A 19,285-nucleotide genomic window follows, 5' to 3' on the forward strand; every position below is an offset into this window, starting at 1 on the left:
TAAGATTTTTTTAGGGTAATTACAAAGAAACTATTTATTTACACAAAGATAAAGCAGTCACTGACAAATCACTAGGGTGTAGACAAGGGGGCACAAATTAAAACCAAAAATTAAATCAGAAAGGCATTTTCCACATGAAAGTTAGTGGGAATCTGGAACTCTTTCCCACAAATGTCAACAAATTATTGGTGCTTCTCGGAGACTTCAGTTAGATTTAGGTATAAATGGGGCGATGTAAAAAGTAGAATTGAGCTTTAAGTTATTTGTGTCCTAAACACATGGCACTGAAAACTTGAAGACCGAATGTTCCTTCTGCTTGCATCTGGAGACTTTAGACACCACAATGACACTGTTGGTGAAGCTGCTAGATTGAAGTTCAAATGCATCTATGTAGAGTTCAAATATCCTCTTGTGAATGTGCAAGTTTCTGCCCCTTCCAAAAACATGGTGGTTGGTGGGTTCATTAGTTCTGGCATGCAGGAAAATAGTGGAAGCTGTGGGAAGAGTAGAATGGGATTGAGTGCGGGGTTGGTGTAGATGGATGTTTCGTGGTAGGTGCTGATTCAGTGAGCTGTGGGGCTGCTTTTCCTGCTGTGAGATTCTGACTCCCACTCAAAACTCATCAGACTGAAACTTGGTACTTTATTCGTCGATGCCATAGAAGCACTGGACATTTCCAGAATGTTCTGCTCAATTTCAACATTTCAGATTATGAAAAATCACACTTTATTCCCATAGTTTCTAACCATCATTCACATCCCCACAAATTGTACGCTGTTTTAACATGAAATCACTTCTCTTAGCGCAGAGGGAGAGCAAGGAGGGAAGGGACAGTGACTTTGGGACTTTAAACTGTGTTGAGTGTTTGTTATTTATTCTATGTTATGACTGCAGGCTAAACCATATTGTTTGTTTTGTTTTGTTTTTGTCTTTTGTTTTGTCTCTTTTCTTATTGATTGATTGTGTTGTGATGTGTTTACCTTGTTTGCCAGAGGGGCTAAAGATGGAAATTAGCTACTGGCTACAATCTTGCGTATTACATGTAAATGTTTATTAATATGCACTGTCCCTATACAAATAAAACTTAAACTTAAACTTAAACTTATTTGTCTTCCAACACCACACTGCCATATAAAGTACCTTGCCTGCATTGTTGGCTCACCCAGCCATAACACTGGCTGAAAGTGATCACTAACCAAAATAATAGCAGAGTAATTATAGCTTGGGGGGTGGGGGAAGAAACAACAGCTAATTATTTGATTACTGATGTGTATAAGGTCCCATGTCAAATAGTGAAAGGCTTAGATAGAATGGATGTGGAAAGGATGTTTCCACTAGTGGGAGAGGCTAGGTCAAAGGCTCAGAAGTAAAGGATGTTCCTCTAGGAAGGAGATGAGGAGGAATTTCTTTAGTCAGAGGGTGGTGAATCTGTGGAATTCTTTGCCACAGAAGCCCGTGGAGGCCAAGTCTCTGGGTATTTTTAAGGCAGAGATAGATTCTTGATTAGTACGGGTATCAGGGGCAATGGGGAGAAGGCAGGAGAATGGGGTTAGGAGAGATAGATCAGCCACGATTGAATGGCGAAGTAGACTTGATGGGCCGAATGATCCAATTCTGCTCCTATTACTTATGATCTTATGTCAGATTTAACTTTCTGCTTGCATTGTAGGTTCACAGATATCAATGCCAAATAACACAAGAATTCATCACTGCAACGTCTCCCACATTTATTATTGGTATAAGGGTTTGACTGGCTGACTTGCACAAATTTAGTACAACCTTTTCTAAAAAATATGCTATGCCTGCAACTACGTCTTTAGTTGATGGTAACATCTATAAAAACTAGTTTGGGGAAGCACAGTGCAACAAAGTACATGCCATGCAACAGCACAGAAAGATGTAGGTCATGCATTTGTGTTTCCAGTTGCAACTCAATCACAACTGTTCTATGAAGTGCAGACTGAGCAGAAAATTGCTTTCCCACAAGTAAAATGTCCCTTTGAAAAATACACAAGGGGAAAGAAAACATCAAGGAGGTTACCCTTAAGCTGAATCTACTGAAGTACCAAGCGCATAACAAATAACCTCAAATGAACTGAGGACAGAGGAGAGAAGAGGGAGAAGGTATACAGTCAGAGGTAGTTATTTGTCAATTGTAATGCCTTCACAAAGCACTGAGGAGCACTGAAACATCAAAAGAGACAGAGGCTTATCTGCATGAGAACACACCAACAACATCTGGGGACCAACTGAATGTCGGTACAACTGTTACATACCGAGAAGCGGGCACACCACACAAATCTCTCGTGTGGTTCGCAAAGATTTTTGTTCACAAACATAAAATCAAGCATTCTGGGGAATGATAGAACATCAAGAAGGATATATCTGGAGCGGGAGAAGTGGTAAGATGTGCAAAGCTGATGTAATTATGGATAAATGAATCCATCATGTGACTTGGCAGGGAGCCAGTGGCAGAAACACATGGACTTGATTAGATGCCAAAGCAAAAGAAGCTGCAGAGTGTGCTAAAGGGAACATGTACTCTTAAAAAAAAAACGGGCAAGAGAAAACAGATCCAGAGAAATCTAGCTCATGCTTGGACAACAAAACAAAGACTCTAAAGTTATACTGCAACGGCTCAATGGGATTAGGCAACCATTGAGTTACACACAGGCTGCAGCCGAGTGTTACTCCATTCAGAAAGGGAGCAAGTTACCACAATAAGGAAATAACTTAAATGGGCAATTAGAAGGGCCAAAGGGGGCCTCAACATTTCCTTTGCTAAGTTTGATTAAAGCTTGATAACATTGCTCCCTGCAATGATTAGTCAAATGCACTGAGAACTTAGTTTAATCTTTGTAAACAATTTTGTATTATAGCTATTAGAAAAAGACTGTCATGGAACGACAGGATTCTTGTTAAACAGGCTCTGTATGTACTGCATACAGTCTTTTAAGTTTGATTTACAAATTATTGCAGAAAACTGTTGCCACAATAAACCTATCCATTAGAAACCCTTCCCCACAAGGTTTAGTCAGTAAGAGAGCAGACCACATCATAATTGCACCACAAATTAAACGAGCTTCGCAAAATATCACATTCATTTCGAAGCTTGACACTGCACACAATGAGGCAGAAGCCTGAATATTGCACCTATGCCTTCAAGATTTGAAAATTATTAGTCAATTCTGAAGAAAATTAAAATAGCATTTTGCTGTAGATCGCTGGATTAAAAAATTAAATGCAATCATATTTTTAGTTAATAAGGAATGTTTGATATGCCATTTCATTTTTACCAGATGATTTATTATGCATGATTGGTGTACACAATTTGGATTTGGTACCTGGTCCATCCATGTTCTCAGCTGAAGGGCTTCTGGAATTGCGCTCTTCAGAATATTGTCTACAAGCTGTGGCAGACAGACGTGGGTCATCTGTCTGAAACATGTCTTGACCTGAATGTTCACGTACGATCATTATGTATTTAGCTGCTATGGCTTCAAGCTGGACCTGTAAAAATTCAACATATGGTTTAATTAGTGATATTTGATGGGTAACATGAGAGGGTAGGCACTTCCCTCCCCATACTAACTCCATTATATTGAAAGATTACCTGATATTAAAATTATTCACAAACATCACATCCCTTTACATCCTTACATGTAAACACCCTTTGCTTGTCTGGTTTCAATGCTGTTCACAATTCCATACCTTCTTCACCTTTGCAAGTAACTACACTCACTACACTCACATTGTCCAACCTGCAAGACTCATCAGCTACCACCTTGAACCATACCAAATACACACACACACACGCGTGCACGCACGTGCGGTCTGTTTGTGATTATGTGCCATCAGCCAGGCCTCCAAGAGCAATGTCACCTCTCACATCTCCCACCAATCCATCACTCTCCAAAGACTAAATCCTGGGCAGTGGCAGCATCAACATTAACCTGACCTCTTTGCTTCGGACAGATAATATGATAATATAATATGACAGATAATATAACAGATAAATGCAGGCTTCGGAGGAATATGGGTTCAAATCAGGCAAATGGAACTAGGTCACCTGGACTAGTTGAGCCAAGAGGCATGATACCATGCTGTGTAGGTCTATAGCTCTATGAGTCTTGCACCCAGCGGATAAGATGCAACACCAGGCTCAATCACTGTTCAAAATAGACATTTACCCTGTGCCTGTTCCAATGCATTAAGTGTAGTGGGCGATCAGGAAGAGTCAAAGAGACAGCAGGCCCCACAGTTATGGATGACATTTCCTTGTAAACCAGGAGCAGTCTTGGTCTTATCACCCACTTTTAAAGAAATGGGGCTGGTTGAATCCACGGCATCTCCAGGTGGATGAGTCAAGGGTCCAGCAGACCACATACTGTGTCCAGAAGGTCCTCACCAACAAGGAGGAACCATGAATCAAATGAGGCCACCAGCTCCTCCAGAGGGGAAAACTAACGAGGGAACCCCGTCAAAGATTGAAATTAAAGTGAGATAGAAAGTTATTGAAGATAGACAAAAAATGCTGGAGAAACTCAGCGGGTGAGGCAGCATCTATGGAGAGAAGGAATAGGCGATGTTTCGGGTCGAGTCCCTTCTTCAGTCTGTCTCTATCTCAAGAAGTGTCTGTACTGTACCTAAAGTCCGTACTGAACTGGGGAAAAGGGCATTTAGTTATGCTGCTCCTTTCGCATGGAACCAGCTGCAGAATGAACTGAAACTTAAGGAGCTGGTTTCTATAAACAGATTTAAATCCCTTCTTAATGATGTTGAAGCGGGCTCTTCTGTCTGTACATGCTTTGTTTGATGATGTTCTGACTGTGACTCTATTTATATGTTCTCTGTTGTTTTTTTTAAATTATTGTTTGTAACTGTGGAACTGTGCTGCTGCATGTCTTGGCCAGGACTCTCTTGTAAAAGAGATTTTTAATCTCAATGAGACTTCTCCTGGTTAAATAAAGGTTAAATAAAATAAATAAATAAAAAAAGAAGTGGCGGCGCTACCTTAGCAGCAGCTGTTTTTTTCTTTTTTTGTTGTTTTCTGGGGCCTAATGGCGGAGCTGGCGGCCTCTAACTGGTACCGGCCTCGAGGCTCCGGAGGCAGAGCCAGCCAGGACTTACCAGCACGAGGCTGGCCGACTTCAGAGGCTGTGGCGGTGTTCCGGCGGCGGCGACCCGACTTCAGAGGTTCGGCCGCGGGCCAGTGGACGACATTGTCGGGAGCTCGCAGGTCACAGACTGGTGACCTGTTTTTCCGGAGCTCCCGCGGCAACAGCTTCGTCCGTTGGACTGGAGGGCGGCAGCTTCGACCACCCCGGGCCGCGGAGTTTGAACCGGCCCGTTCGCGGAGCTCGGATTCAGCCGCGGGACTTGCCATCACCCGGTGGGGTCACAACATCGGAAGTCTGGATCGCCTCAGCGCAGAGGGAGAACAAGGAGGGAAGAGACAAAGACTTTAAGACTTTTGCCTTCCATCACAGTGAGGAGGTGTCTGGTGAACTCACTGTGGTGGACGTTAAATTTGTGTTTATTGTGTGGTTTGTTATTTTTTTATATGTATAACTATAAATTTCGTTCAGACCGAAAGGTCTAAATGACAATAAAGGATACTTTGACTTTGAGGTGTAGATCTCTTTTTTCTTGAGTATTTTGGCTGCAGCTATATTTGTACAGAGATAACAATTCAATGAAATTCTCCTTCCATGCAAGAGTATCATCTAACCTGATTGCAGTTAAATGAGAGTTAGCTGCAGCACACTTTAAAGACATTAAGGATCACACGTGTACAAAGGAATCAAATTCACTTCAATGGGCAAGAAAAGACACAGCAACTCTGTTTTTCCATTGCTCTTATGGTATAAAATCATAGACAAATAATTTAGTGTCAACCAAAATCTGTATTTCCATCTATATTCTTATAGTCGCATTACATACTCTAGTGCACAATTGTGTTTGATATATTTCCTTTCAATAGACAATAGGTGCAGGAGTAGGCCATTTGTGCAGTAGGTGCAGGAGTAGGCCAGCACCGCCATTCAATGTGATCATGGCTGATCATTCCCAATCAGTACCCTGTTCCTGCCTACTCCCCATATCCCCTGACTCTGCTATTTTTAAGAGCCCTATCTAGCTCTCTCTTGAAAGCATCCAGAGAACCTGCCTCCACCGCCCTCTGAGGCAGAGAATTCCACAGACTCACCACTCTGTGAGAAAAAGGGAGGACTTTCAAAAATGATTAATACTATTAAAATTGCAGTAATAATATTCTTGTTTAAAATATCTATTCCACTTAGGAGCTGTTTAAACTACCTTTACATTTCACTCCAAATGGCAAATTGAAACTTTTCATTTAGCAACTTTAATTGAAGGGAAAAGCATGCTCCAAAATAAAAGCTTTAAAGTAAATGGGGTTTTTTAAATGGTAAAAAACGTCATAATAATGTGCACCATTCCTGAAATTCTACTCCTCTTGATTATGTTCATATTTAAATGCTTACCTATAGACCTGGTGTGCCTGTGGGCAGCTAGTAATGGCACCATCTAACAACAAACCAATTCTGCAATCAGTCCACCCAGAATTTAATGTAATGTATACACAAGACAAATCACTCCACTTAAAATTTGATTACAAATGCATCCAATTATCCCAATTGGAGTTTCCCCACTTACACATAGTTAGATATATATTTGTATCTCAATACCATAACTCATCCTGATATTTGTAAATGGAACATTTTGGTCAAATAGTTTCTGGTCTATATTTTGGGCCTGTGCGCTCCCACATTATGGAGGGGTTGCATTCCTAAACTAATGTTAATATCGCAATTTTTCATAACCCAAACCCGTGACAAAAATTGACAACATTTGTTGATTCTTTCACAATTTGCGTTTATTTAGTTAATTTTGCTCAAGTAAATTCTGTAAGAATGAATTCCGTCATGGTGAATTACCCAAACTGCTGGAAAACGGAGGTATATTGTACCAGTAGTTTGCGCTGCAACACAATCCATTGACCTTTTCACCAACCAACGTGCTGAACTCGACTCTGCTTGCTCATCAGCAGTGGAGGACAACCTCGAGTCCAGTCCAGCACTCACTTATGTGCAATGCTTGGTTTTCTGACTGACAATAAAATCCTTCGAGAATTTTCTCGGCTGTCTTTTTATGGGAGTACGAATTGACCTTTCTCATCTGAACTTCATAAAACACTTTTGTAGTCTGTGCGTCAATTACACACAAGGACTATATTGATTACCTTTGTAACTTTGTGGGTGCCCTTTACGTGGCAACTCATACAAGTGTACTACTGTATGCAAACAAAGAATCTCACTGTACCAAATATTTGTGACAATAAAGTATCAATCAATCAAAACCTGGGAAGAAAGGTACAATGAAAGAATACATCTTGGCCTGATCAATCTCTCAAAAGCTTAAGCATCATCCCGAACCACACAAGACCAAAACCCAGCAGAATATCCATCCATCCCCCTCCCCACTTCTCTCTCAAACCTGACAGCCCACTCCTGTCACCCCTGAATATCTGTTACCTTCCCCCAACCTCACTGCCCAGCCACTTCTGGACCTTCCTTGCATCTCCTATTCTTCTGCCACCCATTCCTTGCTCTCTTTGGACTTTGCCTTCACTCCCCACACTACCTCCAGGCCTCCCTTATTTCCACCCCCTCAGGTTTCCCATCCACCTACATAACTTTCCTCAGGACTTCCCCTCTATTCCCAGTAGCTCAGGAATGTCCATACACAGTCTGCACTCCTGTATCACCGCCAGGGGTCCCCCCTCCACATGACCTCCTCCCCTGGCACCCTCCTGGACTTTCCCTCTATTACCCTCCTCCTTTCATCACCCAACATCAGAATCTCTCTCCATACATCTAAAGATGCCGCACATACACATGAAGTAACTACAGATGCACTTTAACATCCACCCGACATAAACACTCTCTCTACTCTCACCCATCCCCCAGTCTCTCTACAAAAGTGCCCTTCCCCAAACTGTCTTCAGTGTCCCTTCTCCCAGTTCTCTCCTCTCTCAGCCCCTTCCCTTTATTGGGCCTGCTCTCCTCCATCGTCAGCCCCCTTTCCAAACCGCACCCCACCCTATCTTCTCCTAGTCTGTTGGCAAAAATACAGTCTCAAAGCATTGCAGACAATGACTACACAAGCTCAAATACCCAGTCGTCCTCACTATCCCCAGTCACCAATCCCTATGCATCACAATCTGTCAAGGTCACATAATCACACGATCATTCTCTGTTTGCTCAGTATTCTTGGTGTTGAGGATGATTTAATTACACACTGGTTCTGAGGTGTCTGAAGATTATTCTATGGATGGGACAGGTGGGTGTTGAGAGGCACATCACAGAAACAGGTCCTTCAGCCCAAAGAGTCCTCACCATTCACACTAATCCTACACCAGACCCATTTTCTTTTTTATTTTCCTATATTCTCATCAACTTTCCCCACGATCCTACCGCTCACTTATGCACGAGGGGTAATAGACAGTAGCCAATTAACCTACCCAACAGCAAATTAGTTTAGCTTAACGATACAGCACGGAAACAGGCCCTGCGGTGCGCCTATCGATCACCTGTTCACACCAGTTCTATCCTACACACTAGGGACAATTTACAGAAGCCAATAAACCTGCATATCTTTGGACTGTGGGAGGAAATTGGAGGATCCGGAGAAAAACAACAAGGTCACAGCTAGAACGTACGAACTCTGTACAGACAGCACCCGTAATCAGGTTCAAACCTAGGTCTATGGCACCGTAAGGCAGTACTATGGCTGTGCCACTATGCCACCCCAAATCTTTGGGATTTGGAAGGGAACCAGAGTACCCAGAAAAAATCAAACATGGTCACAGCGAGGGCATGGATACTGCACACAAACATGTCCCGAGGTCAGGATTGAACCTAGGTCACTAGCACTGTAATGCAACAACTCTACCAGCTGCCCCACTATGTTGCCCTGTGTTGCTGGTGGTTCAGAGGGCAGGTAGGTGGTTAATTTGTGACATGCCGAAGCTCCTTCCACCGTTTTGCAGGACCTGTGTGATGAGATTCACAATACCATCCCCAAAGCTGGTCCTCCACTTTGACCGGCCATGGGCCAGACATCCCCATCAATCGGTGCAGAAGTTGCATTTCCTCAACGAAACTTTGCGCAAATCTTTAAATCTTTCCCTCTGTCCATCTCAGGATCTTTGCCCATTTCAGTCACAGTATACCTGTGTCCTTGAGACTCTTGAAAGGCGCCCATAAATAAAATGTATTATTATTATACCTGGAATACCAGACGTCCTCACCATGAGCTATTGATTAACGGAATTGCTCATGCTCAAACTGAAATGTTAGTTGCACTGTGAACCACCGGCCACTAGCTACTTTAACTCCCATTCCCACACTGCCCTTCCTGGCCTGGGCCTCCTCCATTGCCAGAGTAAAGCGGCATGCAAAATGGGGAAACAGCACCTCATATTCCGCTTAGGTAACTTAAACCCCAATGCTATGAACAATGAATTCTCCAATTTCGGGTAACTTCTACAAACACCTTCCTTCCTCCCCCGTCCCCAACACTCCCACTCTTACTTACCCCCCAACTCGCTTCCCTTGAACCCCGGCAGAACTTCCACCTGCTTTTCCCCGATCCCACCTCCACAAAACGTCCTATAACTAGCGTCACATGGTGCAACTATGCATTCCTCTTAGGCTCACACCTGCTTCTATCTCTAGCCTTTGTCAACAATCTGCCTATCAGGGACCCCCCCCATTGCCTAAGGTCATATATTGCCAGCCATGACTTGTCCTGCCTCTTTTCGCTTCCAGTTATTTTCCTGCTCTCCCCCTATTACAATCAGTCTGAAGAAGGGTCTCGACCCGAAACGACATCTATCCACGTTCTCCAGTGATGCATGCTGCCCGACCCACCGAGTTACTCCAGTATTTTGTGTCTATTTTTGGTATAAACCAGCATCTGCAGTCCCTTGTTGTTTCCACAAATACTAAGATTGTCTTCTCGGGAGCAGAATGTAAGAAACGGGCAAAGTATGCTCGAGGACAAAGCATTTAAATTCACGCAAGCAATCAAAGGTAATATAAGCCAAAGGTCAAACGTTGCATCCCCCCCCCCCCCCCAAGTTGCAGCATTTTGGTATGATAAAGGAAGCTACAGGTTGTAGTGCATCACACACACTAGACGTATCATTGCGCCTTCGGCAGTCTAAAGATATGACTCATGTGAGTCATTAGCCGAGTGTGACATTTTAAATATCAGCCAAGCAGATTTTTATGCTCTTATTAGATGCAGTATGATTAATTACTATCAGAGGAATTAGATTAAGGGTAGCCAGAGGAGCAGAAGTGCGCCATTATGAACAGCAGACATGCTTAGTGCCAGCTGCTCAATCTCAATTTCTACTGTGGCTAGAAATGCCCAGCACAACATCATGCATCGCAAACTTTCCATCTTCAGCCAACCTGCCGGGCAAATCAATCCAAAGATCTTTTCAAAAATTACCCAATTATAGACAATGTGGTATAACTCAGCCATGTTCTTGTGGAAAACAATAAGCAGGAAAGTATTACCCCTCTCAGCTTTTCACGGTACCTCGGTACATGGGACAATAAACCAAACTCAAACTCGGTGGGGGAAGTGGGTCAACTAGTCATGCATTGACTGGTACAGTTTAGTTTGGTTTGGAGATAGAGCGTGGAAACAGGCCTTTCAGCCACCGAGCCCGCACCAACCAACAATCGCCCGTGGACTAGTTCCTGTACTACACACGAGGGACAATTTACAGAAGCCAATTAGGCAACAACCTGCACGTCTTTGGAATGTGGGAAGAAACTGGAGCACCCGGAGAAAACCCACATGGTCACAGGGAGAATATACAAACTCCACATAGATAGCACCCGTAGTCAGCATCGAACACTGGTCTCTGGCACTGTAAGGCAGCAACTCCTCCTCTGCGCCACTGTGCCACCCCAAATACAGGTAACTTCAGTCAGAGGTAGCAGGAATCCCAAGACCACTATGAAGAACTGAGTGTGTAAGAAGGAACTGCAGATGCTGGTTTAAACCGAAGATAGACACACAAAAAACGGAATAACTCAGCGGGACAGGCAGCATCTCTGGAGAGAGGGAATGGGCGACGTTTCGGGTCAAGACCCTTCTTCAGACTGGTTAGGGATAAGGGAAACGAGATATATAGACGGTGATGTGGAGAGATTAAGTACAAGGAATGAAAGATATGCAAAAAAGTAATGATGATAAAGGAAGCAGGCCATTGTAAGCTAGTTGTAGGGTGAAAATGAGAAAATGAGAAGCTAGTGTGACTTGGATGGGGGAGGGTTAGAGAGAGAGAGTGGGGGAATGCCAGATAAGAGATAAGATACTGTTCCTCCAATTTGCGTTTAGCCTCACTCTGACAATGGAGGAGACCGAGGACAGAAAGGTCTGTGTATGAAAGGGAAGGAGAATTAAACTGAGTCAGATTTATAAAAGTGTGCATGTGGCGGAGGAGGTATGGGAAAGTCAAAACACATTGTTAGGTAAAATATGAGAAATGAGCTATTGTTTCAAGATTAACAATGTGGTAAAATAGTTGGTGGTATCAAAATAGAAATGTATGGAAACAAGTAGCTGAATATTGCAGAAACAGTTTGGGGGGGGTTTTAATGCAGATTTCCTTGTGAATTCTAGGCAGCTCATCCATTCCAGGTCATTATGGTCAAGCAAAATCCATCCATTGAATGTAGGTATCCAAATTCTACAAAACACACGGGCAGTTCAAAGCTTAAGAAGGAACTGCAGATGCTGGAAAATCAAAGGTACACAAAAATGCTGGAGAAACTCAGCGGGTGCAGCAGCATCTATGGAGCATAGGAAATAGGCAACGTTTCGGCCCGAAACGTTGCCTATTTCCTTCGCTCCATAGATGCTGCTGCACCCGCTGAGTTTCTCCAGCATGTTTGTGTACCGGCAGTTCAAAGCTTTTTGGACGGAGCCTCTTGCTCATCTCCAAGACAATAGAGGAAGTAAAATGGCCAGGGTTTTCTGTGATATTAATGATAGTACAGCATCACAGTTGATGTGTCCAAGGAAGCAAAGCTGGTCCCTTGGAGGGATGACAAAAGTCAATCTGCAGGGCAGTTGATTTATAGCAACTGAAGGAAACTCTTAAAAATAAAACATTGGATTTTGGAATTTTAGTAAAACTCTGGGGATCATATTCCAGGATGCCTTGTTTGATGCCAAAAGCATAGATGTGGGAAAGTTATGGAAAGTTAAGCATGGAAATACAGCATGTCGTTAAAGAGTTGCTTACCCAGTACGTGCATGCTTCAGATTGTTTTTGTTTAGTTTAGAGATACAGCACGGAAACAGACCCTTCGGCCCACCGAGTCCGGGCCGACCAGCGATCCCTGCATATTAACACTATCCTACACACATCAGGGACAATTTACACTTACTGTATACCAAGTATACAAACCCAAGCCAATTAACCTACAAACCTGCACATCTTTGGAGTGTGGGAGGAAACCGAAGATCTCGGAAAAAACCCACGCGATCACGGGGAGAACGTAAAACTCCGTACAGACAGCACCCGTAGTCGGAATCGAACCCGCGCTGCAAGTGCTGTAAGGCAGCAACTCTACCGCTGCGCCACCATACCGCCCTATCTGATTTATCTGAAGCATTTTGTTTGAGCACTCTATATAATACCAAATCTAATTTGGCTTGTATGCCTTTAAATGTGGTTGGAAGATAGGGAACTGCAAACAAGGTTCAATATTGTTACTTTATTGGGTATAGGTACTTTAATTTAAGTACCATAACAGTGTCCGCTTTTGGAAAGTATATAATAATAATAATAATAATAATAATAATAATAATAATAATAATAATAATAATAATAATAATAATAATAATAATAAACTTTATTTCGGACTCGAGGTCCAGACAAGGGGCAACATTACATTAAAAATGCATTGCATATCAAATATCATAAATACATATAAAATCTTGGTATATCACTTATAAAAACATAATTTATATTAAAAAAAACAAAAAAGACCCGCAATGCTTAAGTTAAAAATCCAGATTAAAAGATGATCAATGTCCTACAACGAGACAACGATACCAGTGTCTCCACAGCTGGGATTCGTAGCGTGTAGTGCTAACCCTTATGTTTGTCAAGGCCACAATAAGCACATTTTTAGTCATTTATCCTGCAAATGAATTTATACATGTGGTGTCTTAGGATAGCTTCTAAAGTACTGACTCCTGCAGCCACAAACATATTACTGGCACTACACCATCTAGGTTGCCTTAGCAGTGTTCTCATGGCATCGTTATATGCCACCTTTAGTCTCTGCATACTTGTCTTTAAATAGTTCGACCACAGGTGCGCAGTGTAGAGTGGTGTGCAGTATGCTCTAAATAGCGACATCTTCACCACATCTGCACACGCACCAAATTTACGCAAGAGGATATTCGCCTGTATATACATTTTCCTCACTTACTTTTAAATCCAGCTTTCCTATCTCCGCAGTAAATTAACCCAGCTATTGACTCAATAAAGGCAGGTGCAGCACAGTTATTCTGCAATTTACAACATTGTAAATTCAAGTGGCTTGACCATAATCTGAACTTGACCAACGGCAATGCCCAGAACAACAGAAGCCAATGTCCTGGAAAGCAACACGTATGAAACTGTCAAACATCAAGTCTTAATAAACTCATGTGGATTGGTATCACATTTACAGTCCTGACCTCCTCCGAAACTGCACAACTTCATTGCAAATATACTGGAATTAAGCAATGTTATTGGCAGCAATTCATTCTCTCGTAAACTAAAAAAAAAAATCAGAAGATGCTGGAAACCTAAACTAAACACAGAAAATGCCGATGAAGGGTCTCTTACCTGAAATGTTAACTCTGGAGTTAACAAAAAGCTGGAGCATCTCAGCGGGTCAGACAGCATCTCTGGAGAAACAGAATAGTTGACGGTTTGGCTTGAGACCTTTCTTCAGGTCTATTCCATTTCTCCAGAGATGCTGTCTGACCTGCTGAGTTACTACAGCTTTTTGGGTCTATTTAATCCAGCATCTGCCGTTCCTTCTTACACATGTTGACTCTGCAGCTGGGTCTGCTGGGTATTTGCAGCATTTTCTGTTTTCGTTTTAGCAATTCACTCCCTTGGCCAACTGTGTTGATTACCACAATATAGGGCAGACACGGGCCTTGGACACCAAGCCCAATGTGTAATACTGCCATTATGGTGACACAAGCAACTGCCGATGCTGAAATCTTCAGCACAACACCAAGTGCTGGAGTAACTCAGCGGGTCAGGGAACCTCTGTGGATGGAATGCATAGGAACCATGTTTTGGGTGGGGACCCTTCTGCAGACTCCCATTATGAACTTGTGTGCATTTCCATCCTCCAAACTAAAGGGTCTAATTTTGGAACAGAATTGCCTCAAAGTCTCACCACCACGTCAAAGCCTCACTCCCAAACTGACTGTAAAAAATAACATCTAAATACATTTCCCACTTATGCTGAATGTCCAGAGACGACAGAATTGAGAACTGACATTGATCTCTGATACATCTTTATTCCTATATCAAAATTGTGCATAATGTGCAAGTGAAAGGCACATTCCACTTGTATATTGCAGAAGCAATAATGTCAAAGCTAGAGGGCATATTTCTACGGTGAAAGGGGCCAAAGTTAAAGGAGATGTACGGGACAAGCCTTTGTTTAGACAAGGAATAGTGAGTGCACTACCAGGGTTGCTGATGGAGGCAAATATGATCGTGTCAATTAAGAGGTCTTTCGATAGACATGGATAATTCATGGTGCCTTTTCTGAAAAAATGTTGATTCCTCACCATTGGTCTTTCTGAAAAAGGTCATGACCTGAGAAAGAAGGACTGGTGGGCCCAGCCGCTACTTGCCTTTGGATGACCGGAGAACCGGATAAGAGAATGGAGGAAGCTGGCGACAGCGGATGCAGGAGCAAAGACGGTGAGAGAGAGAACTGGGGAGCTTACTTCCGTGCCCTTGTGGTCGGCTGTGGGAGGTGGCCGAGGTGCACAAATGCTGAAGGTGGCCGGGCGAGGAGAGGGACGACAGCTCGCTGGACACCCAGCAGCATCCCGGAGCGCGTCTGGATCGAGTGCCGCTCCAGGTGACCGTAAGCGGGCCGGATTAGACTTCTAAAATGCAAAACCTGGTGACTCTTGCATGCGGCCTCCGTGGACTATTTCTATCCACTTTGTATTAATCGGGGATCGTGCTGAGGTATGGCGATACTTTACTGAACTATATGCAGAAAAATAAATTTCACGGTACATCTGTACATGTGGTAATAAAGGACCATTGACCATTGACTCACTGCAGAATAAGTCTGATGTGGAAATCATCATTCTCGTCAATGGGATGAGAAAATGCTTACTTTTCAGTCCCATAATGGAATGTTTATAGAAAAACCTTGTGGTAAATAAATGTCTTGGATGTCTAAATTAAAAAAAACCTGTAACCAAGACTTGTGGTTGACATCATTAAGGTCATGCATGCTCTCTCCTGCAGAGGCAACGTGGTAGCTTCAAACCATGCAAGGGCTCGACAAACAAACCGAACCCGAGAGCTATGCAATCACTTTCATGCTCCAAGCGACAGCATCTGTGACATTTAGGAACAGTAAAGAATGCTACTAATCAGTTTATGGTTTATGTGGAAGTCAGCTTAGAACCTTCAACAATATACGCAATGTTCTAATTTTGTACCTGAATATGACGAACCATGGCATCATCACCTTTCATCTTGGCAAGAGCCATTTGCTCTTTTAACCCTTCTTGTCTCTGTTGTAAAATCTGTAGCGATTCTTGAATGTGAACAGCCGCATCCTGCAAATATGAAAATGCAATCATCAGTTAAATATTTCATCATAGAAGATTTTTATACCAATCAACTATAGACATCAGTGAAAGCAATGTGCCCAAATTGGCACAAGGAATAATGACAAAGCTGTCAATACTAATTGTCGGCACAGTGTAAGTCAAAAAGCAACGTCTAGCCTCTCCACGGTCGTTGAAGGATCTTTGCTGGAATTGCTTTGTAGCTCCACAAGCATCATTAACATAGTCAGCATTCAAATACACTAAAGACCCTGAGCCACACTATACCGATTGCCAGCTGTTGATTCCACACATAGCCTCACATCCTGGACATACACTCCAGTGGAGTACAGTATAAAACATGCTGTAGATATGAGTGGATCTGATCTTCCTCTTTGGATACTACAGAACCTGCAGTAACTCATGTGAAAGAACGGGAGATAGACACCAAAAGCTGGAGCAACTCAGCAGGACAGGCAGCATCTCTGGAAGGAAGGAATGGGTGACGTTTTGGGTTGAGACCCTTCTTCAGGAACGGGATATGCCTCCTTTCTAACCTCACCGCTTTATACCAATCATGATGGGTGCCTCCTGCAGAGGTCCATTCATTTCAATGGTGGTCAGCGACCTTTATCAAAAGCATTCATTTAATTATCTTTTTTTAATAACAGCAACTTGGATACATTTGGTAAGTTGAACAAAGTAATTTACAGTTATCAATCAATTGCAACTTTTTTGAAAAAGTTTCTCACTCTCAGAGAATTAGCCAGCATGGACTGTGAAAGGCTATCAGGGTTGTGCTAGGGGCAGGACGACCACCAAACCGGGGCATTACGATTTTAGGGAACTGAGTGACTACAAAAAGAGTCACTGAGCTAATGTGTGGGGTAGGTGTGGGTGGTGGGTAGGATCTGACCCAACTTGCATTACTTTCCCACTAAATATGTCAGAAATGCTGGTTAAATCAGGAATATCTTTTACTTTTCAATAACATTTCGAGCCTCACCTACTGCCAAATCTCTCTCTCTGGCCGAGAACATTCAATGTTACAAATGTGAAGTCTCATTTTAGAAAAACTAGATTTTTAGTTTAGTTTAGAGATTCACCGTGGAAACGGGCCCTTCTGTCCACCGAGTCCGCGGTGACCAATGATCGCCCATACACCAGTTCTAACCATCATACTGGGGACAATTTACAGAGGTCAATTAACCTACAAACCCACATGTGGTAGGAAATGGGAGCATCCAGAGAAAATAGTCACAGGGAGAACGTGCAAACTCTAGACAGACAGCGGCCATGGTCAGAATTGAATCCGGGTCCCTGGCGCTGTAAGACAGCAACTCTATCGCTGCACCACCGTGCCACATCTCAAATTATACTAGAGATAATTAGACTGTAAACTCCTATCTCACCAGGGACTAACTTTACTGGACCACTCTACTGCTTCTTTTTAAATTGCTGTTTTTTTCCCTTTTCCCTTCCACCCACAATATTTAATATGAAAAAGAATACGTGATTCTGTTCCGTTCTGTTCGTAGTTTGTTTGGTTGTTTGTTTGTTTGTCTTTTTGCACAAAGTCCGCGAGCATTGCCACTTTTCATTTCACTGCACATCTCGTATGTGTATGTGACGAATAAACTTGACGACTTGATTCTATATAAAGTGTTCTATTTCCCTTGACTTTTACCTCTCACAATCACATTTTCATTTCTGCTTATTCTTTCATATTCTGTACATGATTTTGTTATTCTGATATAAACCTCTAGGTTTAGACTATGTGAGGATGGTTTTAACGGATTGGTTAAAAAGACCACCTTTGCTCACTCAAACACCTCTGATCCTCTGCACGGGGAAGCAGACAGAGAAGGAACTCTAGTAAAGAAGTTGCAGCTTAAAAACCCATGGAAAATCTGTGGGCCGCTGTGCACATAACATTTGATAAACACCATTCATTCGGCACTGACCACAAAAATCTGGGCCAATTTGTTGTCGTTTTATTTTAATAGTGTTGGGTAACTTTAATAATAGGTTTGAATCAAATGTTGGGATTCGATAAATTGTTGTACCCAGGCACGGAGAGAGTTACTGCCTTCAATAAAGGATTGAACCTTTTGTTCTAGTTCCATCTTAGGCTGGTTGCCAATGCTCATAGCAGCTAAACAGAAACCACAGACACAACATGTATGTAGCACAACTGAGAAAGGCATTCAAAATTCTTCAGCATGCATTTTGATTTTAAAGAAGCAGCTCCACAAAGTATAATAAGACGTCCACAGGATTTTACGAGGAGAAGAAGACCCCCGAGATCAGTGCTGCACTACAATCAGCCCGATGGCCTCTCCCGACGGGTCATCAGTTCATGTTGGTCAGTCTGCAGACTGCCAGTATTTCACAAGTTCACTAGTTCACAACTTATAGGAGTAGAATTAGGCCATTTGGCCCATCGAGTCTACTCCACCATTTAAACATTCAATTTTACTTCGGAGTCACGTGAGTGATTCCGTGAAGAACCCGCTCAGCACGCATGCGCGGCATTACGTCCAGCAGAGCAACAGCGGCACAGCGGGAGTCAGGCGCTCCCGCTACGGAGGTGAAAGAACGGACCGTCAGGTAAGCTGAGGTCGGGGGTTTCTTTCACAGGGAGCCTTCTGCTGTCCGGCAGAGAAGAAAGGCTCTAGAACAAACCTGTCCCCCGCTCGACTCCACGGAGGAGCGTTCCATCTGGGGGGGGGGGGGGCAGCAACAGAACAGACCTGTCCCCCGCTCGACTCCACGGAGGAGCGTTCCATCTGGGGGGCAGCATCAAGGCGGTAGGATCACTTACCCGGTGCTCCGCTATCCTGACACCGTGCCGAGCCCAGCCCGCTAGCGCCTAAGCAGCGGGCTGGAAGTACCGCCACGGAAGAGGCGTCCGGCCGGTGGCTCCGACTTATCGGACGGGACGTCTCTCCGCCCGCACGGGGAGAAAGACAGCCGCCTGAACAGACCTGCCCCCGCTTGACTCCACGGAGGAGCGTTCCATCTCGCGGGGGCAGCAACAAGGCAGTAGGACCGCTTACCGGGCGCTCCACTATTCCCCGACACCGTGCCGAGCCCAGCCCGCTAGCACCTGAGCAGCGGGCTGGAAGTAAAGCCATGGAAGAGGCTTCCGGCCGGTGCCTCCGACTTATCGGACGGGGACGTCTCTCCACCCATGCGGAGCTCCAGCGAGGTGCACCCCAGGAGGGGCGCTCTCGCAGAGGGGGGTCAGGCATTCCCTCCACAGTGCCTTGTGCACTGTCCATTGCTTCCTCCTTTCCAGAGGATAGCTTTGGTGACCAGGACTGGGCTGGTCAAGAACAGGGGCAATGGCTGA

The 19,285-nt window shown here is 43.6% G+C and overlaps 1 protein-coding gene across 4 annotated transcripts in view; it reads right to left on the reverse strand.

Moving 5' to 3' along the window:
* The window catches only part of nab1 (NGFI-A binding protein 1), a 52,924-nt gene that overhangs the window by 5,718 nt on the left and 27,921 nt on the right, over positions 1-19,285 (reverse strand). For all 4 annotated transcript variants that reach the window (XM_033023757.1, XM_033023758.1, XM_033023760.1 and 1 more), the window contains exons 5-6: positions 15,820-15,939; positions 3,345-3,510 (exon numbers count right to left, since the gene is read on the reverse strand). In XM_033023757.1, the coding sequence (XP_032879648.1) occupies positions 3,345-3,510; positions 15,820-15,939 (286 nt within the window). The remainder of the gene's footprint in view (positions 1-3,344; positions 3,511-15,819; positions 15,940-19,285) is intronic.

The sequence above is a fragment of the Amblyraja radiata genome, chromosome 7 (assembly GCF_010909765.2).
Source record: "Amblyraja radiata isolate CabotCenter1 chromosome 7, sAmbRad1.1.pri, whole genome shotgun sequence".
Classification (NCBI taxonomy): domain Eukaryota; kingdom Metazoa; phylum Chordata; class Chondrichthyes; order Rajiformes; family Rajidae; genus Amblyraja; species Amblyraja radiata.